This window comes from Choloepus didactylus, chromosome 4 (assembly GCF_015220235.1).
Source record: "Choloepus didactylus isolate mChoDid1 chromosome 4, mChoDid1.pri, whole genome shotgun sequence".
Classification (NCBI taxonomy): domain Eukaryota; kingdom Metazoa; phylum Chordata; class Mammalia; order Pilosa; family Megalonychidae; genus Choloepus; species Choloepus didactylus.
Genome location: NC_051310.1, coordinates 81623491 through 81649906, shown reverse-complemented (window position 1 = coordinate 81649906; position 26416 = coordinate 81623491). Strand labels below are relative to the sequence as shown.

General features: G+C 41.5%; 1 protein-coding gene across 2 annotated transcripts; it reads left to right on the top strand.

The window, feature by feature from the left end:
* Window positions 1-490: 490 nt before the first annotated feature.
* Window positions 491-12921, top strand: ARRDC4 (arrestin domain containing 4). Of its 2 annotated transcripts, XM_037832937.1 has the most exons (8): window positions 492-950; window positions 4764-4830; window positions 5070-5217; window positions 7106-7208; window positions 8165-8421; window positions 8914-9076; window positions 9627-9781; window positions 10162-12921. In XM_037832937.1, exons 1-8 carry the CDS (start codon window positions 656-658, stop codon window positions 10216-10218), a joined length of 1245 nt encoding a protein of 414 aa, XP_037688865.1. In that variant the 5' UTR covers window positions 492-655; the 3' UTR covers window positions 10219-12921. The 2 variants fall into 2 exon arrangements, with proteins under 2 accessions (XP_037688866.1, XP_037688865.1); XM_037832938.1 differs by lacking the exon at window positions 8914-9076 and having other exon boundaries at window positions 491-950.
* The last annotated feature ends 13495 nt before the right edge of the window (window positions 12922-26416 follow it).

Below are 26416 nucleotides of genomic sequence, written 5' to 3'. Positions count from 1 at the left end.
TTCCGTTTTCCGGGGAAATAATCCTCCCGAGTATTACAAATCAACTTATAAAAACTAGCCAGTTTCAGCTATAGCTTCATGATCTAGGGCGAACCTTCCTGCTACTAGAAACCCCGCCCCCGTGTGTAACCATAGGAACGGTCGAAACGCCAGGAGTCAGTGATACCCCGCTCCGCCCCTCCCAGACAGATAATATTTCCCACTGCCTGTCCACATGGACGCACCGCCTCACTATTGGTCCCTGCCTCAGTACTGTGTCTTTCTCCAGCCAATAAGCGGCCTGTGCACGTGCACGCCTGCGTCTTCCCATTGGTCACCACCCCTAGATCACGCACTGCCTTCCTGAGCCAGCCCGTGCGTGGGGGCGCCAATGAAATGACTCAGAGGCCACTGACAACCAATCATCAAGGCGCAGGGCTCACCGCTGGCCTATGGGCGCGCGCCGGGGGTGGGCTGTCCCGGCCCCTTTCCATTCCCAGCTGGGTTTGTTAAAGCGACAGGCCCCGCGGCGCGCCCGGGCTCTACCGCGGACTGTAGGGCGGCCGCGGCGGCCCTTGGCGTGCAGCGGGAGCCCGTGACAGCGGCGCCGCCGTGCTCTGGACCCCGACTCCGGGCCGCTGCCGACCTCCGCGGCGGAGCCGCGTCGCCCGGCGGGATGGGCGGCGAGGCCAGGTCCGCGGCAGCCGTGGGCTTCGAGGGCCGCTTGAAGAGCCTGGGTCTGGTGTTCGAGGACGAGCGCAAGGGCTGCTACTCGAGCGGCGAGACGGTGGCCGGGCACGTGCTGCTGGAGGCGGCCGAGCCGGTGGCCCTGCGCGCGCTGCGCCTGGAAGCCCAGGGCCGCGCCACCGCCGCCTGGGGCCCGAGCGCCCCGGTCAGCGCCGTGATCCCCGCCGCCGCCTCGGAGGTGGAGTACCTGAACGTGCGCCTGAGGCTGCGCGAGCCCCCGGCCGGTGAGCGCCGCGCCGCCTTGGCTTCCCCATCAGGACGCGGGGAGCCCCGGGCGGGGGCCCGCTGGAGCCGTGGGTGCCGGGGGGCGGGGCGCGCCGGCCGAATACCCACCTGGCCTAGGGCCGCCCCCGGTTTCGGAGGTGGGGTCCGCACGGGCGGTGGCTGGAGCTGCGGTTTCATCTCCGGGAAGGACGGGGAACAATGCCTGCGACCCCACCCCCCACCTCCCAGCCAAGGTGTGGGGGGCAATCCTGGACCGCGAAGGGAGCCAGCGTCGCCATGGGAACCTGTGATGGACAGGCTGGGATCCGGGGCTCTAGGTGGTGGTCCTCTGGCACCAGGATTGGAAGGATGAACCAGAGTTTATGAGGTTCCATTTCGTGGTGCCCAGTGTTTATGGGCCTCCTGAACTTTTTCTTGGTTCATCATGAATGAGCAAAAACTCGGTCTTGGGAAGAGTGGGGGGTGTAGTTCCCAAGGGACAGGAAGTGTTTCTTGAACTTGGCCAGTCTGCTTGGTTTCCCTCCTCTTGGGGGGAAGCAACTTTTTAAATTTATGCCTCCATCTTGTGTTCTTTGCCTTTATTTGCTTCTTTTTGTGTTCTTTGCCTCCTCTCATCTTCTCCTGAAGCGGTATGCATGGTTACAATTCCTGGGGGGTGAGGGGTGGCAATCGCCCTTTCTGTCCATTCTTTTGAAGTCCAGTTACTAGTGTAGGCTTTTGCAGATGGACCTAGGTGGGAGTCCCCTAAATGTGTGTTCGGTTTATACTAGGTGCAAAAATGGATTCCGTTAATCATGAAAATACTTGGAGCTCAGAGTCTTAGGCCTCTTTCAGTCAGTGGAAGCTATTTTAGACTCTTACCTTCCTGCTGCTTCTGCTTTGTCTATAAAATAAATATTTGGGTACATACCCTTCCCTCTTGAGCAAAATGCATTATATCCATATGCTTAACCCTTGCTATGGCTTATTAAAAAATCAGTATGACCTGCAGTTAAGCTCCATCTTAATGTGGAGGAATAGACTGTCCAGAGGTAAGTCCTCAAGGTAGGTGAGAATTGGAGTGATGTCAAAATTGTAGCGAGGAAAACTGTTTAGAACCCAAGCTTTCTTTGGGTCTACCAATTCCTTCCTATCTTGGGCCCTTTCATCAGTGTGGCTTCCAAGATCAGCCCACACATGCCTTGGTAAAGGGCCATGGGATAGAGAAGTTCCTTGGTTTGTACCAGGACTTTGGACTTTGTATATCTGGGTCCATAACTACAGAGCAAATAGACTAGTAGTTGAAGCCGGGATTAGCTTATAGATGTAAGCATTTTAATTGTCGTTCACAGCATAATCTAATGGTTACAAGTTGGGACTTGAGCCCACGCCTCCCAGGAGCCTTGGGGATTGCCTTGGGCCTCTCCCCAGGCAGCTGAAGCTTCCCTGGCTTCCTAGAAGCAGTGCTGGTTTTTCCTTCTGATGCAGTGGAATGTCAAACCCTAGACAATTTTAAAATCTTTAATTGGTTTCAGAATGTGTCAAAAATATTGGCAGCAATTATATTTTACTTAAAAAGGATAGTCTGTTGACTTAATTGAAGAAAGACAGAATTATCGCTAATAATCTTTCGCTTGGGGACAGTTAGCAACTTCACCTAGCCATTAGATTCTGAGAGTCATTTAATTCCACATGTTTCCATCACCTGAAGTGGTACACAGGAATCCAGGTTTCTGGGAAATGTGGCTCTGGGACATATTTTCAAGAAATCTTCCCAGATGATTTTCTGGGATTACTAGCGTGGTCCAAATGCTCACTGCCACTTTAGCATTGATTCTCTTCATAGATGTTTTTGAGGGGTTGTGGTAGAAAAACAAGAAGACAGAGCAGGAGAGTTAGTTTCAGTTCCTCCTCACTCACCAGCAGTGTAACCCTGTGTGGGTCTGTCGCCCTTCCTGAGCCCTGCGGCTCCCTGAGGCCTTTAATAAAGAGGTTTAGTTCGCAGACCACTAGAGAATGAAACTTCAGGAGACATTGTAGGCCTCGGCGTACGGCGAAGAAGTAATGAACCATGAGAACAGAAGCGGAAATGGGCACATGGTGCAGCTTCTGAACCTTTCCAAGGAAGAGATAAGTAAATACAAAGGAAAGGATTTGATTCCAAAGCACTATAACCGATTTATCAACTTGCTCAAATTCTTGCTCTAGACTCTAGCACTTACTTGATGGTAATTACTGCAAACAAGTGTCTAGCCTCCTCCCCTTCCACTGGTCTGTTTGAGGAAAGTGGTTATCCATCTTTATATCTACAGTACCTGGCATCTGGGCTCTAATACACTTGGAAAGTATTAACAAAATCTGCATTTCTAAACATATGTGAGCATTTTAATTGTTGTTCACACCGTAATCTAACGATTACAAGTTAGAACATTAGTTCAGCTCTCCCAGAGCTCTGACATTGCCTGGAGCCTCTCACCTGGCAGCTGTAATGTCTGAGGCTCCCCTGGCTTCCAGGAAAGCAGCGCTGTTTTGAAAGTGTGAGGCTAGTGGGGCAGCAGCTCCTGAGCACACCTAAGCCCCACAATCAACTCTGTCACCGCCATTTAATTTGTGCTGATGTTCCAGGGACTCATCTGCTTTATCTCCAAGTCACCCACCTGCGGAGTATTTCTATTTGAATGGATTCAAGTGGCAGATACCTTTTTTTTCCTTAATAGCATATTACATATTGAAAATTGGGGATAGATTTAGCAATCTTACTGGATCAATAATGTATACCTGTTTTTTAAAAGTAGAAGGTTGAGTTGCTAACTGAATTAATTTCCTAGGACTCCAGTATTTAAATGAAAATACTCCATTTCTCTAGTGACTTCTGCCCTTTAAAAAACATCTTAAGTGAATGAATAAAATAGAAAAGGTCATTTTAGTGTCAGGTGAGCAGACAAATCTCAGAAAGTCCTCAGTCTGAGCTGCCCTTTCTTCCACTTACTCATTCCACCACCATGAGGGAATTCAGTGCTGAACCTGAATCTGTGAGTATAAAATGGAGGGCGAGTTCACACGTATTATATCTTCTCGAGAGCTCGCCAACCAACACGTAAAGCCACAAAATGAAGCCAAACAAATCAAAGCTTTGGATTTGAATGGTACATTCATCAGAGGTTTCCAGCAGTGCCTCTGGCCTGACACAGTCCACCCACGCGCTGCAGTGTGGCCTTCTCGCTGTCATCGATAAGCCTCTGCCTGGATGAGAAGGGAGCTGACAGGCTCAGAGCTGGAGGAAGGGACCAGGGCCCTGCTTGGGAGAGCCCTCTCCATGGCCACCACAGAATCCGCTCACCACCACAGAATTCAGGAGAGCGCAAGTGTAGAATGTGACTCTTGCCTAATAACTTCTGGTGGTTTGGCTGTTTTGTCACATACTCCTGTATTCAGAATATTCCCAATAATTTTTTTCACCTCCCTGTCCATCTCTGCCCAAAGAATACGTAGTCTGATTTTTGTGGTACACCTAAAACAAGTAGATCTTTTTTGTGCTGAATTAGTTTTGGGTTCATTTAATAATTGGTATCTCACGTTATGGGGACAATTGTTTCTAAAAATATGTGTGTGTGCATATACATATGTATATGTAAATGCTTCTTGAAATTGAGTAAACTTGGTAAAACTGAGTCGAATTTTAAATCTCTGAACCTCAGTTTAATGAACTTCTGGAGTATACTGGATTTGATAACTAGGAAAACTTCTTAATAAAAAAAAATCTTAATTTAGTTTGTGAAAATGCTTGATCTAATACTAGCCTCGCTTAAAACCAAATGTACTCTCTTTTATAGGGGAAACCATCCTTTTATTACAGCCTGGGAAACATGAATTTCCGTTTAGCTTTCAACTACCATCTGAGTAAGTGAAACTGTGTAACTTCTCCTATTTTCTTTTCCTAAAGTTCCATCCAGACACAAAGGCACTAACTATCAGCTGACTTTCTAAATAGGCAGGCTTATCCTGAATAGCCCCTAAATAGCTTTACCCTGCTAATTTTTTTTTCTCAGCCTAAACCAATGTTTTAAGGATTTTTCCTTTTGTTGTTGTTTTGTTAACTGAAAAGTAAACTTGTAATTAATGTCTTTGGCTTATTTCAGACCTCTGGTAACCTCCTTCACCGGGAAATATGGAAGCATTCAGTACTGCGTGAGGGCAGTTTTGGAGCGACCGAAGGTACCAGATGAGAGCGTAAAGCGGGAACTCCAGGTCGTTAATCACATCGATGTCAACACACCAGCGTTACTAGTAAGTTTCTCCTTCCCTGCTTTCCAGTCATGCTCCCCATGTTTAGCCAGCTCCACGGCGGTCTGGGCTGCCACTTTGTGATGGCATAGAGAATAGGAATCCTGTCACCCATAGGCATTCACTCCAAATCCCTGATGCTAGGTTGGGCAAATTACAAATCGTGAGTGTTAATACTATTGATTATGTCCCTGCTGTTCAGGGCTGCTCTTGCCAAAAAGTTACCAGGCTCGAAACACATTAATAAGGCTTAATGATAATAATACACACAGAGACAGTGGTTGCTTTTTACCACAGCGGCCACATTCACAGGGTGCCGGTATTCTAAACCCCGCAGTAATAGCAGGCTGAGGAGCAGTAATTACGGCAGGGCGTTAATCAAGCTCAGCCTGGCATTGAAGCCCCGGCCATTATGCTGTGCATCCTTCCATTTTGCATGTCATTTTCTAACATTAAGTAAGTGCACACAGCTGCTGCGGAGAGCCTTTCACTTATCATTTCCTTATGACAGATTTGGCTACATTAAAGCATTGAACTTCTAATCATCACCAGAAATACTGTAGACTGATAAGAAAGATCAGGCCATAAGGAACAACAGAATAAGCAAGATGGGAGCTAATGAGCTAGATTCTTTTATCTAAACCCATATTATCAGAATAATATAAAATTATACCTTGTACTTTCATGATAGCTACTAGGACGTAATGGTTCATCATTTAAATATGAATGAATGATTTTCTTCATAGAAAATTCTGAGATAATTTAAACTTTCTATCAGGATACTGATGTGACAAAGATATTTTTAGTATTGGAGGGTTCTTTTTCTACAAAATGTTTTTTTCAGGAAAAAGCCAGAAGTTAAAAGTTGTTTAAATCTATTTTTACATTAAAAAGAAATGGCATTTACTTTCATGTTCATCTTCAGATTGTGAAAAGAAAACAAATATGCCCTGCTCTGTGACCTGGTTGGATGGTTTCTTGTGGCCACAATCATAAAAGAGCCAGCAGCCAGCTGACCTGGCTTATAGCTAAGATTTTGACACCTGTTTAAAACCCTTTTTGACCATTTATAATGTCACCTGTCTTGTATTTTTAAAGACTACCTAGAATAGGGAGGTTAATTAGTTCTAACGTCTTTACAACCATTGTGACAAATAATTTAAAGGGATTTTATTTTTGCCAAAAAGAGATACTGTTTATCCTTTACTTTTCTTTCTATAAATCAAGGAGAAAATATTGTAAGGAACTTTGGGTGTCACCGTGAGCTTTTGGTGGGTACCACGAGCATTTTAAATCTCATGTCCTTTCTCTTGTTACTACAGAATAGAACTTAGGGTAGTGTGAACGTTTAGGAACCTTTTTGGATCCTTTACACTGTGTGTCATTGCACAATTATTATGCAAAACCAAAAGACCTTTCAAAGTTAAGGACAATTGAAATGCCTGCCTAATGATGTGTTTTAAAGTAAGAAAAATAAGGCTGTTTGCTTATTCTACATTTTAAAAAGCAGTGTTACCAAAACAAAACATTCTGATTATTCATTTTTATATCATTTCTCTTTTTACCTGATCTACACATAAAGGCTTCAAAGAAAAAAAAATAGTTCTGTCATGTTAATAGTTACTCATACAGCTTTTGATGGCTTTTAAGGGGTCTCATTTCCTAGAAATATAATGATGACAGGGTAAAACAGGATGGTGACATTATGCTGTCTTGAATCTGAAAAGTCAACTTTATTTTTTCCTAAAAGGGAATGAGTTTTAATGTCCCATGTTTAGTAAGTATCTTGCCTAATAGATCACATGAGGATGAGAAAGCTTGGTTTTTTAAGTTCTCTGAGTTCTCTAGAGTGGTTTAATTAAGCTCATTTTATTATTTGAAATTTTTCAAGACCCCTGTATTGAAAGCTCAAGAAAAAATGGTTGGCTGTTGGGTTTTCACTTCTGGTCCTGTTTCGCTGAGCGCCAAAATTGAAAGAAAGGGATACTGTAATGGTAAGCAAAATGTTTGAAAGTCTAAATGGAAGAGTTATTAACTTTATTTGTTAATCTTTAAGTGATTTTAAGTAGTATGTTTTAATTTATGAATTATATAGTGTTTTTAGAGTTGAACAATAAAATTTTCTATTTTTAATGTAAATAGTTGGTACTGAAATATTTGTAAATGGATAAATAGGGTCCAGTAAAACTCCTGGTATTTCTGACTTCCATCCTGTTACTTCATTAACTAAGAGCAAAACTAAAAAAGTGGGAAAATGCCAGCATTTTATTTTAATGTTGCAAATAATGTCCAGGGGAGTGTTGCTTGAAAGAGCTATTGCAGCATGGAAATAGTGTTAGGCATTATAATTCCAGGCTGGTTTGAGAAGCAGAAGTCAGTAGGACATTGAAGAATCCTAACAGTTTGATGGTAGAACTATTTTGTAAGGGGTGTGCTCTCATACCGTGAGTTTGGCCCCCGCTCCAGGGGCTGTTTTGAATGAATGTGGTGTGGTATGGTGTGGATATGTAATGCTATAAAATGTGTCTACTCCATCATTTTGTTTGTGCCATAGCATTATCAAGTCCTTAAAGGCAAAGGCTTCTGTTGGGCAGACTTTAATTTGATAGGCACTAATGAGTTTGTGGTGATCTTTTGTACTTAACGTGGTACTGAATCATTTGCTTGTATGTTTTACCTTAATTTTATAGGATATTAGTCATTTACATACCTTTGGAGTGAATCATGCAATAATTAGAAAAATTATTTCTGTAGTACGCATTTTTACAACCTGCAGTGAATTTCCATTTTTTTTTGACTCAGACTTACAATATAAATTTCCCATCAGAGCTTCTTGATTGTTAAGTAATGTTGGAACATTTCTGCTTTAAATAGTAAATGACCGTCTTCCTCTATGGCAAGAAATCTTTGAAAGGTGGCTGAATCCACCATGGTTTTGTTTTCCTTTTAGGAGAAGCTATTCCAATCTATGCAGAAATAGAGAATTGTTCCTCTCGTCTGATTGTTCCCAAGGCTGCCATTTTTCAAACGCAGACGTACTTGGCTAGTGGGAAAACAAAGACCGTCCGCCACATGGTTGCCAACGTGCGAGGAAACCACATCGCTTCCGGGAGCATGGACACGTGGAACGGGAAGACTCTGAAGATTCCGCCTGTCACCCCTTCCATCCTTGACTGCTGCATCATCCGGGTGGACTACTCCTTAGCTGTACGCAGATCTCTTCTCGAATTTAAAAATAGGGAGAATTGAGCAGTAACTGGGGCCATGTTACAGTGAATATGTACAGTGAATACCTTGGAGAGTGTCATTTTGTATCGGCATTGCAACAAATTGGGGAATATATAAAGGTTGGCCTTTTTTTCTCCAATCAAAAACTGTCCCCTAAAGGGATTTAATTAAATAGCATAAAAATATTGAGATGCCTTCAGGGGCATTTGTTCTGCTGAATACACGTACTTAATTTTTTATAATTAGTATAGCATAAGTATATTAAGGCCACAGTTCCCTGTCTGCATTTTGTATGCTGTTGGTTTTATTTGGTCAGCACCATGAAGAATTGTTATTTGGGGGCAGGGGGTGGTGGGTGGAAGAGCAGGTGGCAAAGGAGTTCGTTTATGTGAAAAAAATTAATCAGGCTATCTATCTGCTGTGAGGTTGAACTTATCTTGTGCCTTTCTCATTGTTTTTGGGGCATATTAGGTGTATATTCATATTCCTGGTGCTAAAAAATTGATGCTGGAGCTGCCCTTAGTGATTGGCACAATTCCATATAATGGTTTTAGCAGCAGAAACTCCAGCATTGCCAGCCAGTTCAGTATGGATATGAGCTGGTTGACACTGACCCTGCCCGAACAGCCTGAAGGTAAAATATTTTGAAATTCCTCCATAATGACATTTTACGCATTAAAGTATTTAAGAATAGGACATGAAAAATATTGCTCAAATGTTAACTACTACCTCAAATATTCTTGTTATAAAAAAATCATAAAGCAGCATTCCTGGAAGGAACTTGGAAAATTTAACTTATCCAGGACACAAAGCTGCTGACAGCAGACCCAGGAATAAAATTGATATCTCCAATTGATATCTTCCAAATGAAAAAGTACAAGGATGTAATGTAGAACTGTCAGAAGTAACGGGTATTATATATTACTGTAGTTAGACTTCAGTGATATTTGCTTAGAACACAACACATGTACCTCAAAAGAGTAAAATAGAATTGGTATTAATAGTAGCTTAATAAAAGCAGAATCTGTTAAATAATTTTTGTTGTCATGGGCTCATAAACTTGCTGTGTTCAGAGGAAAATAACAAATTTGTCTTCAAATGTAGCTAAAGGTTGAGAGTTCAGAAAAGATGAATATAATTAATTTTTGCATGCACATCTGGATTCACCTCCATTTCTGTTTCAGCACCACCGAATTATGCAGATGTGGTATCAGAAGAAGAGTTCTCTAGGCACGTTCCTTCTCACGCACAGCCCCCCACTTGTGAGGGAGAAGCATGCTGCCCTGTGTTCACCTGCATACAGGAATTCCGGTTTCAGCCCCCACCTCTTTATTCAGAGGTACACAGAGCGAAAGAAATCTAGGCTTTTGTTATGTTTTTTGTAAATAATCATCATTTGCTGCTCTTCATTCAGGTGCCTATTGCCAGCTCATAATCAGTAGGACATGCCTCTAAATGTTTTTACAGTGATGATAGATTGTCACTGATCCATTTACGAAACACGTACCTTGTGGTTTTTGGCATGCACACAGTACCATGGGTTGCCTTTAAGATGTTTTATGTGGTCATGTAATACATAGTTCTTAAACAGTCTACTGGGACATATTAATAACAGGCTCCAAGCAACTGAGCTTGTAACATTCATATAATTAGAAATAGAGACTGGAATTATTTTGAAGACAGCTGTAGCAGTCATCTTGGTTTGCTCTTTTTTTGCAGGTTGATCCACATCCTAGAGAAGTGGAAGAGACCCAGCCTGTGTCATTCATTCTCTGAATGTACTTCAGAAATCACTTGTGTTCACCATCAAGTTAGAACCTTGGTTCTTTCCTTCTGCCTTTTTGGAGAAGATGGAGGAAAGATTAATTTAAGAACATAAATGAACATCAAGACTGAAGGCAATAGAAATTAACAAATATGTGAGCTACCCAAGGGCAAACAGGATCATGGTATGAGTTTATGATATGGAGGTAGAGTCTCCCTTAAATAATAGAATGAAGAAATGAAAAACCCCAGAATGTTTACGCAGGTTCTGATGGTGATAGAGCAAGTAATAGGCTGCACCAATATGAGAGAAAGTAATCATTGCAAACAGTGAAACACTGTGCTGGTGTACCTTTAAGAGGGTATCTCAAAATGGAGCAAAAGTATGCTAAACTGTAAGGCAATACAGGCTCACTGGAGGGAGACTTGGTTTTGGAATGTGGCAGCACCAGGGCTTGCATGAATAGGAAAATGGCCTACGGCAGATGTGAAGTGAAACCCTTAGGCTTCAGGGTCTTCATGATTTCTCACCATAATCCATAGGACTGGAATCCTTGAAAGAATCCTTTCTCAAGCTCATAACATTATGCGGTACTAATGAAGTAATACAGTTTTCACTCTTTTAGTGGTTATTTTTAAATGTAGTCTGTACATTGGCTGTACGGTATTATGAAACCAAGAAAGGGTTCCTTGAAAAGCTTGTCAGTTCAAAGGGCAAAGATGAACTCGAGTATGAAAACATACTTGGTTTAGGCTTTTCCTTCTTGCCCCCTTTCAGTACTTTAACAGGATACACATTTGATGTTATCTTACCTTACTCACCTAGCAGCACGTTAGAAAAAGAAGGTGGGAGAAAGGTTGCATCTTTGGATTGATTTGATAACTACACAGTCCAAAAAAAGAAAAAGCCTTTTCTTAATCTACCTCTAGTGGGGTTATCAGATATGTTTTTAAAACTAGGGGACTGAGAAGTCTTTTTTTTTTTTTGGCGTTTCTTCTGTTTGCAGTAGCAGTCTAGTCTAACCTATCATTAAAGCTGAAAATGGACCAAGGGAAGAATCTATAACATTAGTGTTAAATGGAAGTAAATATATGAATGCCTAAGGGTATTTCAAAATAAATGCCATATCCAAAGAGGTTAGAGATGCCATTTAAAAAGTCAAATTTAATTCCTATCAAGAGTTTTAAGTCTATTGATGACGGTCACTACATAATACGTTGTTACTCCAGTTCTTCAGTAATTCTCTTTAAACTGTGATTTTCTTTTTTGTTTTGGTGCAATATTTTATTATTTAATCTCAGGATATTCAGAGCAACAGGATTCTGTTGCTGCTAAAAATCTGAGCGGTGTTTTTACTGTACCCCTCTCCCATGGATTCACAGTCACATGTCCACTTGCTTTTCTTTTAATCTGTTGATTTCATGAGCATAGCACATGTCTGGTCATTAAGTGGAAGGGAGCTAGGGATTCCCTTGAACAGAGATTTTGGACCAGTCAAGTACTTTGGTTTTCTCCATGTCCTGAGGGTTTGATCCAAAAAACTGGTGCTTCCCATGCAGAATACTGTACTTCACTCAACAGAATGATTTATTTTTCTTTCAGCCAGTATATTCAGTTAAAAATAGAAAAGTTCTAAGGTTAAATTTTGTTAAAAATTAGCCATTTGATCAGGGATTTTTCTACAAACATTAAGTCAATGTACACTTTCCACCCCTCTGGACATACCTCTTCTCTGTAATCTGCAAGCCTTCTTGCATTTTAAGCCACTGTTTAAATCACAATGCGATACTATATACCAGTAACTGTGGTACTGACATTTGTCACAAACCTTTATTGCATGTTTGAGCTTTTAGTGGTTTGTTTTTTTGTTTTATTTTGCCTTGTTTTTTGTTTGTATGCTTTTAAACAGGTATGTGTATTTAATCGCTGTCCAGTTTTATGTGTACTTCAAAAAGAATATTTTCAACTATTTCTTGACTTTTTCTATGTTGTAGTTTACATATCATGCCACCTCCATGGCGCCAAAAGAAACTGAAAGAAACAAACTAAAACAGAATAGAGGGAGAGGAAGTTTAATTATTGGGCTTCATGTAGAAAAGTAACTGCTTAATGGAATACTTTACTTGGATTGTTTTGTCACTTTTATTAGAGAAATCATGAAGTGGCCTCACAAAATCAAAGCAAAGCTGACTTTTGTAGCATTTAAAGGACTGTGGAAAAGTATGACTTGCCTTATTGAATTGATGTTGGCATTTGTGACCTTAAGCAGTAGGCTGAAACTACATTAAATACCTTCTTTTAAATCAAGTTATGTTATGTATGGAGAAAATTCTACACTGCAACAGAGAATACTTGAGAGGGAAGTGTAAAAGTTTAACTGCTATTATTTGCTTGTTTATTCCCCTCTTGCTTTTATTTAGTTTGCAAAGAAACTGTGGCCTTAGAATTTTCTTTTTGCTGCAAGAATTGTGAAATTGAAAATGTATGTCTTTTACACAAAATCCTTCCGTGGATAAAACTTTACTTTTTATGTTTTTGTTTTGCACGATAAACTCAGTAGGCAGGGTGGGTTGTTTTTGATAAGTTAACTATGAAAGCTTTTTTATTTTTATTATTATAATGATTTACTCCACAGGGGAAAAAAATAAAGATTGTATTTTGTACTCTGTTTTGAACCCTATGGGTTCCTTTTGTTAATAAAATGATTACACTGATGCTGTGCGTTGCTAGTTTTATTTTGTTTTAAAAGACCACAATTTAAATTGTCAAAGACTGAGGGGAGATCAGCACCCAAAAGCAGACAGTAGCAGTGCTGTTAAGATCTTTTAGTACATACTCTTACCAAGCAAGACACTGCCATGGGAATTCTGAGCTTGTTTTTGTGGTGGGCTCAGTTCCCCCCACATAATCAGTTTTTAGCATTCCATGAAGAAAAGAAGATATGAGTAAACAAGTTTAAGCTATATTGGTTGTTGAGAGAGCATATCTTTATTTCCAACTGGTAATGGCCATTTCTTCAGAGTAGTTTGTGTTCATTTGGCCAGAATGTCTAGGATTGATTTAGTAGATCTGATGGAGAGTCAGTGGATCAATGTGGAGAAAAACTGACTTAAGTAAACGTCCCCTTTCTACACAAATTTTTGAGTGGATAAAAGCAGTACATTTGATACAAAGAAAATGGGGTGGTGTATAATTTCAAAGAAACTGCCTAGACCCTCTGTCCTGGGAAATTACAAACCTTAGCTGAGCTATAAAAACTAGCCTTGGTAGTTGACTCTCCCAAGTATTTTTAACAGGTCATGTTAAATACATCATTTCTGTTTTCACATTTGCAGTTGACAAATTGACATTTTTCTCATGGCCGTAAATTTTTAAGATCACCATTAATGTGTAACAGCTGAAGTGCTCTGCTCTTTCTATGGTTCATACTGTGAAATTGTGCTTCACAGAATTGAGAACTAAGGCAGGACATGGCAAAGAATCTAGGACAAAGCCCTCAAATTACAAATGAGACCAATACCCAGAAGGGTGAAACCTGAGGGTTTGCCCTACATTCTGTATGAGGTCCCTCCTAGCTCTAAAATTTCCTGATGCTACAACTTTAATACAAGTTAAGTAAACAGTAATTGCATATATGTTACACAGCTTAAGAGTTGCTGACCTGAATACTAAGTACATGCTAAATCAAAAACTTTCAATGTTTCCTTCCAGGAAGGACACCAGTCTTTGAGTCGTTTTCTACGTGTTTATTTAGTGGCTGGAATCCTTTCTTCGGCAGAGGCATTTGTTTCTAATGTTTTTGTTCTGAAATATAGACTCACAAGAAGTTGCAAAAATAGTTCAGAGTGGTCCTGAATACATCATCACCCACTTTCCCCGAGTGGTAACATCTTATATAACTATAGTGCATTATCAAAGTCAGGAAATAGACACTGGCAAAATGCATACAATTAGGGAGGGCTTAGCCCTTAACTGGATATCACCAGTTTCTGCACGCGCTCATTTTCTGTTCATTCGTTTCTGGGTGTAATTATGGCATTTCATGTGTAGATTTATACAATCAATCACCACCACAATCCAGATACAGAAGTCTGACATCACCACAGAGAAACACCCTGGTGCTGCTTCTCTTTCTCTCCCCTTCCCTAACCCCTGAGTGATCTGTTCTCCATCACTACAATTCTGTCGTTTAGAGAATGCTATATAAATGGAACCCTTCATTATATAACCTTTCGGGATTGTTTTGTTTTCCACTCAGCATAATACTTTTGAAATGAATGTGAGCTGCTGAATGTATTAATACTTTGTTGCTTTTTATTTCAGTAGAGGCATTTTAATACAGAAATTGGCTATTACTTAAAATTTCATTTGACAGTTTACAAAGAGGATGTGTGACATTTATGTGCCATTTGAAGCACATGATACTCTTGTAAAAATGTGATTTCATCTTTCATGTAGAAAATTTATAGATGCAGAGACACAAACTTTAAGGGCTCATTTTTAGCTTGTCAAAGTACTTAAAAGTATATTAGCTTTAAATAGCGAGCAATCACATGATAAATGAGCAAGGTGCACCTGTCGTGAAATTGTTGCCTGAATAGAAACTATCTTGGATAATTTTTCCTATCAGCCTTTGAATCTGATAAACTTTAATATAAATTACACAGGAAAGAAACTACATTTGCCTCCTGTGTTTGTGTATTATATTTTGTGAGGTTTTTTTTCCGTTTTTTTTTTTTTTTTTTTTTTTTTTTTTTTTTTCCCATGTCTCTTCTTTAATTCCCTTCTTTAATGAGCCCCCTCAATAATCTGAGATGGAGCAGCCACTTGGAAGCCGAGAAAAGTAACTACAAATACATGTTTTGTTTTTGATTTTTGGTTTTGTTTTAGTAAAGCAATCTCTTAATAACATGGGCTTACTGTTAAACTGTTCTAGATAGGAGAACTCTTCTTTTATAGAAGTAGTTGTTTACACAGTAACCTAAACAGCTTTTCCCTAAAACCAGACATGATTCTGTCAATGATGGAAGGAAGCAGCAAAACGGAAATACATGGTGATGGTGGTGGGAGAGAGGTATAAAAAGTGATGACTAGTGCCAGAATGTTCTCCCTACTGGATTTACAATGAACAGTTTCCTTGGTGGAGCTATTTGTGTTCACTGATGGGAGATTTTATTCCTGCCCAGTTTTCAAGGGACCAAGACATCTTGCCTGAGCAGGAAGAAACGTTGCATAAGGCAGCATCTTCCAGTGGCAGCAAGAAAAACACTGGTGTTCTCACACTTGCAAACCAAGCCCCCCACATGCGCACACACACACATGCACACCTCTCACTCACACTCACACTCGCACACACTTATGCACATGTGAACAGACACTCACACACAGACACGCAGGCACCCTTATCTCTTGCCTTTTCGGCTACACCCTTTACTTCCAGAACTGTGCCTATTTCATTCAAGTAAGAATGCAAGCTCTGTTCCAAAAGCAGGAAGCAGAGAATTGGTTCCTATTTCAAAAGGAATTTGCTGGAAGAGAAACCATTTTCTGCGAACTTCTGACCAGTCTGTCCCCAGACAGTACATCAGAGAGGCACCAGGGAAATTTAAGTAAATCATTAAATGAGCAAACTGAGATGCCAAGAATTTATCTTTTTCTTAAAAAAATGTTACTGCATGGCACAATAGTCATTTCCCAACCCTGCCCTCAGCCCCGTGTCTTTATTTAATGACTGAAGGACATAAAGTGTTCTGGGCCAAAATTACAATAACTAAATAACGCCACACAGGTGGTGCTTACTTACATTCTTTACATAGGTGAACTAACTTCATGAAGATTGCTATGTTTCTTGAGTTTGTCTTTTAATTTTAGATGTCAGAATCCAACTTAAGAGTCCATGTGATAAGTATTCAACATGTGATAGCTTATTTGTATTACTCAGACTTGCCTGGATTTGTGTATTATGTTGATTCAAGTATAAAGTTTTACCTCAAAAACAGCACACACGTACACATACAGATGCTTTGTTCCCTGGCTGGAGATTTTATCCAATGGGCAAGATAGCTTATTAAAAATTGCCTGGTTTATACGCCTGGGCACATACCAACACCAATTCATCTCACTACTGGAAGAACACTAAATATGAACTTATTTTTGGTGGCTGATTTGGTGGCCAGTATACAGATAAGGGATAAGCAGGCTTTCAACAAAACAATTCCTTATTTCTGTACACACTCCTCACCCTAAATCACTGCAGTACAAAAATCCAAAAGGAAAGCCCTAATAATGAGTCATAATAGTCTATGGCCTTACTTGGAAGGGTCTAGGGCATGTATGAGGACATGTAAGAAACTAAACTGCATATTCACTATTCGAGAGTTTGGCTACAGATCAGTTTTAATAGTTCTAGGAGAGCTGAGGTTATAGAAAAACAGCTTAGGAACCTGACACTTTTATAATATTTTCCTCCTGTCAAATTAAATCAAGTTTAAGAAGTATTTATATGTATATAAACAGGAAACGTATTATAATAATAAGCTGAAGTATGTATCTTCCTTCAGAGATGATAAAGCCAAAGATTCCCGGTAAACCTCTTAAGAAAATCTACATCTACAGAAAAGGATAGAAAACAAATCTAAATGTTTGTTATTTTGTCCCTAATTCAACCATCTGGCTCTTCTGGATAAATGCACAATGCTAGGTATCAAGGGAACCTGTAGCAGCAAACATCTACTTTCATCTTATCTGACAAAACAAAAAAACCTTACTAATGAAGTCAAAAGATAACATCTGAAACATGTATGGCTGGAAACATGAGCTAGTTGCTCCGTTATAGAGTGTCAAGAGCATATCCCCCCACCCCAGAAATGTGGTATTTTTAAGAAAATTAACCTCATACTACTTGAAACTTTCCTAAACTACCAGCTGTGTAATCGTCCTCCCAAGTTTAGGACAATATTGAGAAATAGGAAGGGCTCTTTTCAGGAAAAGTTAAGGAAGTTAAAGCAAATCCAGCAATGAGTTTTCTGTGTCAGTAAAGGAAGCAGTTATAAAACTGCAAAACAAAAGTAATTCCCATCGCCCATGGGAAGATGTCTCAAACAGGATGGACATTGACCAGGGGCAGTTCTGATCATCTCGGATTTGACCGTGAGCACAAGACAAGGGAGGAAGGGAGATGGCAGGAGCCAGGCAGCCTTTGTTAGCCTTCTCTCTCCAGACTCCTCCAGCCATAGAAACTGGATCTTTGTACTTTTGGCCTTAGCCTGACCAGTTCCAAGATAAACAGGACCTCAGCAGGTGCCAAGGCAGCTGCTGGTGACAGCTCCAATGTGTCTTGTTGCCCTATGCCTGGTCTAATAAGCCTGGGGGCCTGGGCACCCGCCCTGCTCAGCCATTGCCTCTCTGTGGCTGTGTCATCCAAGCACCAGGAGAGGGGATGTCCCAGAAGAAACCCTGCCCCCAGGCAGCAGCCTCCTTAGCTGAGCCCCAGAACCTCAACTCCAGCAGCAGAACACTGCCAGGGAGTGGAAGGTAAAAGAAATTTCTTAAACGGAGGAATTCATCAGAAGTGGCTGCCATCAGCAAAGTCGAGGGCTCCATATATCAGCTAAGTTCTCTAATAGGAAATTCTTTCTTTTCCCACACTTAATTTTTGTGGCTGAAATTTATACCCTGAGGCTTAAATAATCCTGAAGCTTCAGACTTGATGCCCTGCCCAGCTAGGGCCTGCCCTCACCTAGGGTGACCAACTTGTTCTGGCTTGCTCAGGACTTTCCTGGTTTTTAGCATGGAAAGTCCCACGTCCCAGGGCCCACAGTTGGTCTCCCTACCCTCGCCCCTCCCATCCGGGGAACCCAGCTGCCCATGCTGCATGGGCTCTGGCTGGAGCCCTTCCCTGGGTCTCTGTCCCCCAGCACAAAAACCCTCCTGCTGCCACCCAACAGCCACCATGTGGAGTGTCCTCCTGGAAATGGACGAGAGCCTGTGGAAGGGGCATGGAACACTCAAGCCCTATTGGACATCGTGATTTTGACTATGATCCTCCGTGGAGGCCAGCTCCTCAGATGGTTCAGTCTGTGCCTCTCGCCCTGGTCACCTCTGCTTCCCTGTCTAAGGCCCCAGCCTGCCCGGGGCTCCCAGGGACCAGGGCCTGTGACCGGGGGCTCTGGATGACAGCCACACCTGTGCACACCATTTCCTCCCAGCCTTGAGTGTGTGCACAAACACCCACGGTCAGAGGCTACCACGGTGATTCCTCAGGCTCCCCTCTCTCTCACAGACCACAAAGAAACACAACCCTGATTTCCCAAGAGCAGCAGGGTCCCTTTCTTCCTCTTGCAGCTCTTTTCACAGCACCCTGGGTCCCGAGAGAGCTGGGCTTTTCTCATGGTATAATTACCATCCTAGGTAATAACCAGGACCACGTGATGAGGAATGACCGGAAGGTAATGACACAACTGTGCTAGGAGGCCTTCTGGGTTTCCTCTTTTGAAACTGCTCTCAGAGCTCCTGGAGATAGTCTTCTTCAGTTCTTTCACTGTGACAAATCTTGATCCATAGAGATCAGAATGGATGTTTTGAGTGTATTTAAAGAAGCAAGCCTTGAGGTTACTGCTGGATGCCAGACTGGGGCTGGCACTGGTCAAACCAGGTCAAAGCAGATGAGATGGACAGCAGTGAGGTGGATGCTTTCATGTGGTTTTATAGCTGGCTTGGAAAAAAATTTCCAAACATGTGACTTGTAATACTTTGTTCACACTTCCCTTTACTGGGGTGTTTCCAGGCACTGTCAGCCTATGGAGCTGAATTAGATCCTGTTAAAGGTAACGTCCACATGTCACCAACTTTTACCCCACTTACTCTTGAAAAAACTCAGCTTCTTGCCAAGTTCCTCTGCTACTCCTGGAAATTTCCAGGCAGCCCCATATATACTACTGTGGGAGCCCAGGACCCAGGCCTATCCCTGACACTGTGAAATCCAAAAAGCACACAGCAGCCTGCACGACCTAGGTCAGCTAATGTTTAAGCTAACCTCCCTAAGGAGGAAGAAATGTGCACAGATGGTCAAGTAAACTGGGCACCAGGCTCTCCTCTGCGTAGGATGTTAGCCCATGCCTCGCACGTCTCCAGAGTCCCTGAGATGTTGTCTGACGCTCTAAAGATAGTTAATCTTGCCCCTGTGTCACAAGACCCCCTTTCATGTATCTGTGTCCTCATGCTCTTTGGAATGTTTTTGTTTTGAGCCTCTGTAACTGGCCTTGCTAATCTCTGCCTAATTGCGGAGTACTTTCACCCTGAACCCTTAACCGGCCACCATCAGTAGAGCTCAAACAACTTCTGCTTCACTCCTGTAAGTAAGTTCTCATAATAAAGTTTATGTCATGCTCAGTTCTTGGTGTTTTCTTTGGCCTTCCTGCTGAACCAGCCCCTATGGGCCAGAACAACTACCATCTAGCATCCCCTAATATAAACATGATTGGAAGGCATCATGAAACCAGACTGTGACTGATTTTTACAAAGTGGAGAAAAACAAAAACACCTGCCATTTTGTCCTTTGCTTTGGTAGAAGGGCCCCCAAAGAGCTTCTTGGGCCCCAACATATTGATGAGTTGTAGTGACACAGCTGTTGTAGTTTTCTTACTAACAGTGCAACCTTGTGTCTGGGCTGCTGGCAAAGTCACGCGGCTCACATCCCGTAGGCAATCTCAGCTCTCCTCCGGAGACCACAGCTCTGCCATTGGGCCAAACTGGTCTCACCTGGCTTCCTCTCACCTTAGGATGAGTTCCCCTTCCATAACTGAGGTTCTCCAACAGCTTGTGAAGCATCTACATTTGTCACAGAGCCTCAAGCTTAGAGTAAGTCTGGGACCTCCCTATATCTGTGCCAGGATGGCTAAGAGAGTCCTGGAAATTCAGGGGAACCAGTGAGTGAGTGCAGGAAGGGAAGGCCTGGCACCCCACCCTGGGAGAGCCCCATGCTCACTAAGACCGACAGCTGCTATTTAATGAGAGTTGGAGCACAGGGGCCCTCCAGGATATTATTATGTTTCCAGACCGTACAGGAAGGACACGGAGGGCTGATATATTCTGCTGAGGAAGGAGAGGAGCTGAGTGCACAGGTCACTGCCTGGGGAGGGCAGGTGCAGGAGAAGACGTCATGGATTCCCAAGCCACTAAGGGAAAGCACCAGGTCACTTGCCAGGGTGTTACTTGCCAGGAACCAGGCTTGCTTTGAACTTCATCTGGGTTCTCCCCACCCCAGGGATTCCACAGATGTCTGAGCTCAGCCAGGAAGCGTTTCTTCTCCTGCTTGAACAGAACAGTGCTAGAAATGTAGTGCTTATCATAAATCTAGCTGATGCAACTTTTTCCCGTCTCCTTTGCACCTATTTCTTTGGGAGGTGGGGGTTGCTCAGTCTCTCCTATGAGCGTTTCATATAAAAGGCCTCCATGTATGCTTACTATAGTGACTCCAAAGCCCAGGGAATTTTATATTTATTACAGAGCGAGAGAGAAGCATTCATTCTGCGTGTTTCCATTAACACAGGCTGGCAATTAATGTGTTTGGTTCAAAAGCCTTTAAACATTTGTACATCCATTTGCACGTTTAAATGGCTCTGTATAACAGTCAAGCAGGTGGTTAACTATATGTATATTAAATTCATAGAGAAACTAGTAATTTTCAATTATAATTGTCAGTTCACAGTTTACATGATAAGAATTTTTTGAATAGACCCATTAGCTGATTTAGTTAGCCAGGATTTTTATAAATCATGGTTTATTTGCTTATTCTACTTATAAAGGAGAAATTTTCAGTGCTCCCACATGAATCAATAAATATTTACTTTGGTCTTTATTCTGCCCAAACGCCAAGTTTGACAATGGATGAAATATCATTGGGTTTTCTTAAACAGCTGCTGGAACGCGGCTGTTTTATTAGTTGTTTTGTTTAGTATTATTGCTCAAGATAATGCTTTAAAAGTTTTATTCATTTGCTATTAATTTGTTTTTTATAAATAGCATCAAAACAGGGCTGAATCGCAGTTCCTTCTGATTTTACAATGTATTGTACTTTCCTGGTAATATGTTTTGACAATAGAAACTTTCAAGCCAAGGAAAAGCTGCCCCATTTTGCTAAATGATACCCTTTAAAGCAAAACTCTGAAATATATGGCACTAACTCGCGCATAATAAAATTTGATGATTGCGTTACTGTGGATAATATTTCTCTTTCGTAGGCTACAGACACAATTTAAAGCACCTCATTTGGCTTTTACAGCACAAAAGGCAACATGCGACAGCAGCTCCATGGGGGAGAATACTGAACTGGCGTTGAGAAGTTGTATGCCATTCGCAGATACGCCACCGACATTCTCAGCCCTGGTGAGCTTCTTGGGCCCTGCTCCTGGATTTCTCCATTAAACGCATGATCCCATTGCCAGGGGACATAAAGCTGGCTAACGGAGGTTTTTCAGGTAGTTTCCAAAAACTTGGAACCCCAAATGGTTTCCTTCTAGTCTACTGCATCTATAATTGGGTTTTGCTATAATTGGGTTTTGACATCCTTCCAACTGGGTTTTCCCCTGCCGCAGCCATCCGGGCACGCACACTCTTAAACAATATACGAAAAATAAACCGTTTTCTTCAGTCTTTAAAAAATATGGGTTGAATTGTGTTCCCCAAAATATATGTTCAAGTCCTGATCCCCAGTCCTGTGTATGTAACCTTATATGGAAATAGGGTCTTTGAAGGCGTGATTGGTTAAGATGAGGCAAAACTGGGTTAGAGTCGGCCCTCACCCACTAAGATTGGTGTCCTTATAAGAAGAAGAAGAAAATTTGGACATGCAGACAGACAGACAGGGGAGAAGGCCCTGTGATGATGGCGGAGGCAGACATTGGAGGGCTGCTTCTACAGGACAAGTGATGCCAAGGTCTCCTGCCAAACCACCAGAAGCTAGAACGAGGCCAGGAGGGACTCTCCCCGAGAGCCTTTAGAGGGAGCATGGTCTAGCCCATACCTGGATTTTGGACTTCTAGTCTTCAGAACTGAGAGACAGTCAATTTCTGTTGTTTGAAGTCATCAATTTCGGGGTACTTTGTTATGGCAGCCCTAGGGAACTAAGACATCAGGCATCCTGTTTTCCCATGGGTCCAGCCAGATTCTTCTACATTAAAAGGGAAGGCCCATGTGACTGAACAAGGCCAGCCTCAAATATGAGGGTGGATGCCATCAGGATGGGCTCTCAAGGGGCAAGACTCTGAGAGGACTCCCTATAGTTTACTCAGAAAGCAAGCAGTAGGAAAAAAAATATCATATCTCAGATCTCTGGGAAATAGTACAGATCATTTTGTACCTCATAATAAACCGCCATGTATTTTCACGATACACAAACTTGGTGTTCTTGTTTAAAGGTAATCCTGTAATGGCTCTCTCCTGCCAGCACCTGAATAAAACATTCATTGTGAGTGACAAAAAGCTCCGGCTCTGACTTAGAGTCAGTGGCCTGCCCCACTTGCAAAGGTTTGTTAGATGATCCAAAGGGGCTCTCCCCTCATTTTGAGTGCACTGTGGTTATCAGATGAAATGTTGTAACAAAAAGTCTGATGCTTTTCCCAAATGTAGGTTTACAGGCTACTGAAGAACAATTCCTGGACAAAGAGGTAAGAATCTGTTCTTCAATAGGGAAAAGCAGATCAAGTCAGATAATTATTTAAGAGCAAGGCAACACCGAACAGAGGCGAGTGTACTAGACTGAATGTGGAATCAGAGGAATTGAATCTAACTCCTGGCTACCCATATACAGAACCTCAGGCAAATCATTCAACTGTGTGAGCCTTAGTCTCTACCTGCAAAATGGAAATAATAATACAACCTCCAGGGCTGTTAAGAGAAATAACAGGTAACATCCATAATGGGTCTTCAATAAATGGTAGATGAATCTGGAAAAGTTATGAATATCATTCGGTTGCTGCAATGAGTTGAGTCAAATGTGGTTCCAGGCAGATTTAACACCTAGAAGCCTCCTCTGCCCACACCCCCCCACCCACTGCCCAACAACTCCCCAAACTAACCCCCTTTCCTCCTCCCATGGCAGTTCCAGGGGATCTACTATGGCTACCACATAGCTGTCTAGACCCAGTCACCCCGACAGCCCCAGTATTGCTCAAGGGAGAAAGTGAAAGGGGAAGTCTTGGGGAGAGCTGTTTATTTTGTATTTCTACATAAGGTTTCAGCATTCAGCACTGAAAGTCAACACATTGTTATCAGTGCTGTTATCAGTGCTAGGATGGGAAAGAAGAGAAAACAGTACAACAGTCACCTTCACAGAAGAAAGCATTTCTGCAGCAGAAGTTGGAGATTTTGAAATAACTTCTTTACTAATGCATCTATGTTTTTAGGTTTGGCTAGCACTTTAGGTATGCTTCTGTGTGGGATTAAAAAGTCCCTCTTCCATTCCTTTTGAGCTTATGGATAGAACATTCTGGAAATAAATATGTGGACATGGGTCAATCCTTTGGACAGGTTGGTACTTGGCAAATCTGAATTTCCATTGCTTAACCCAGAGGAATATGAAATATTTCTAATTAGAAAATAAGAATATAAAAACTCTCAGAGTCACCACCCATATTTTGCTTTTGCTTTCAATGCTTCTAAACATAGAACATTTCAGATAAAGTCAAAGAGCCTGCTGCAGTTTTCCTGATGCCTTCATCCCTCTGTCCCTCCCAGAAGAGACCATGGTGCTAAAGTTGCATGACTCTTTCTTGTCCATGTTTTTATAAGCTTACTTTGTGTTCACCTGCAGAAACAGTATAGGATTTGTATGTATTTGTGTGCATGTATTAAGGCTATACACAAATACTGTTGCATCGTTCTATACTTCTGCAAGTAGCTTTTATCATTCGTTATATTTTCAGGATTTATCATGTCGATACACATCCATGTTGATATACATAGATGCATTTTTTCATATTTTTCACATTTTTATATTTTATTGTAGGAATATACCACAATCAATTTGAAATATGCATTTTGAGAGTACTGGTTTCCCACATCCTCACCTCCAACTTTTTCATTTTTTGAACTCCTCCTTCATTATTTTAATTTCCATTTCCTTAATTACTTGTGAGGATGAACAACTTTTCTTATGTTCATTGTCCATTTGAGTTTTATCTTCAATGAAATCACCTATTCCTATCATTTGCCCATTTTTATATTTCTTTCTTTTTTTTCTTTTTGATTAATGGGATTCTTTATGTATTCTGGATCCTAGTCCTTTTGTCAGTTAGATATACTCAAATATCATACTTGAAGATAATTTTTAAAACTTTTGTTTCAGATAGATACATCAGCTAAAATGCCCTTTTCAGCCCCTTACATGTAGAAATTTCTTTACTAGTATGGTCCCTTATTAATCCATTGTATATCCATTAATTCATTTCACAAGTATTGAGTACTACTTAACATGAATAATCAACTGTGTTATGGGTTTGGGGGAAGGTAATGATAAATAAGAAATTTACTTTCTAGTTCAGGAGCTAATAGCAACACAAATCCCTAAAATATGTGGTAAAATGCAACTCTGTCATAAGAGAGAGTCCATCTGAGAGAACAAGTGCTTTGGACATTTCACAGTGAGAGTGGTATGAGCCTAGACTCTGGAAATTGGGTAGAAATTGGGCAAACAAGAATAAGGGTCAAAGCATCTACCTAGAGGGAGAGCTCATGTACAAATATCAATCTACTTTTTGAATGAGCAATTTTCAAAATTTATCTCATTTTAGCCTTAGCTCAGTTCTTCAAAGTTAATTCCTAATTATTATTACCATCATCTTTTCTCATATGAGAAAACCAAGGTTCAGAGATCTTAGGAAACTTGGGAACGTTTGCAAAATCAGTTAGTGGTGGAATTTCAGGTAAAACTTGGGTTTCATTGACTTCACAGCCTTTGTTCCATCTTTCTACACCACCTCCCAAAAGCTTGGGGGCTGAGCAAGAGGGATGTGTGATCATGGAGCCCAACAGACTTCTGCTGCGTGGACTTCTGAGGAGCTGCAGCTGGACGGGTGAGAGGCAGATCAGACAGTGAGGATTCTGACGCCAGGCTAAGGAGTGTTCGTTTCCTCAGGTGGTTTACTGGGATCTGTTTGTTAGACCTCTGGAGAACAAAGGCAAGCATGACTAATAGAGCAGTAAAGGCTGAGGGAGATTTTCAACAGCCTGACCTCGTGAGAAGCTAAGCAGAGAAACTAGAACTACTGCTCTTTTGCTTGAGAAAATTAATGGTTATCAACAAGAGAGTGGGCAGCCTGGATATATGATTGCATGGGTGAGATAGCTGGTAGAACTCTGTACTTTCTCAACAAATAAATAAAATCCAATAAATAAGTAAATTCAGTAAATTCAATAAATTGAATGAGTGTGTAAATGGAGGAAAAAAAGAATAAAAAATATACATTGTTTATATGTGGGTAGGCAGCCCAGGGAAGTTCACTACAGTAGAGGGAAAGAACAGATAAGGCTACTATTGATTTCTTCCCAAACTCATTGCTTTCTCGTGACTGTTTACCTTTCCACATTTGCACTGTGGAAAGGGGTAAAATGGCCATAACCTTCCTTTTCTTTCTATTATTATGCACTTGAGCCTCTTCCCATACATCTTCAGTGCATTAAACAGAGCTACACTTTACCTCCTGGCAGGGGACTTTTAAGCTGACCTAAGAAGGAACCTAACAGATCCCAGCAGCCAACAGACCTGTTGTATACAGCAAGGAACCAAGGTTTAAAGATGTTAAAGATTTGCCCACATCTTCTTTGACCATTTTCTACTGGTAACACTAGAGTTTATCTTTTGTTTTTCAGAGTTTTTCAATATGCATATATTGAGAAAAAGAAGCAAATAAGCATGAGCATCTCACAAGTCTTGGGCCCTGACTCTTTCTAATTCTTTTATATCCCTCTGGAATATGAAACTGAGAAGTGATGGGTGTGTCACACAGGGTAGACTACTGGACTGACTAAGTAGAGGGAACTGTGGAGAGAGTTGCTGCAACAGTGCATCAGGGAATCACAGGTTCAGGGTCAACAGAAACTTCTGGCAAATGATCTCTTTATTGCACAGAATAAAGAACCCAGAAAGGGCAAATAATCTCCTTGTCACTGACACAGCATAAAAGGTCTGTGGTGGATTGGAGTTACGTGCTC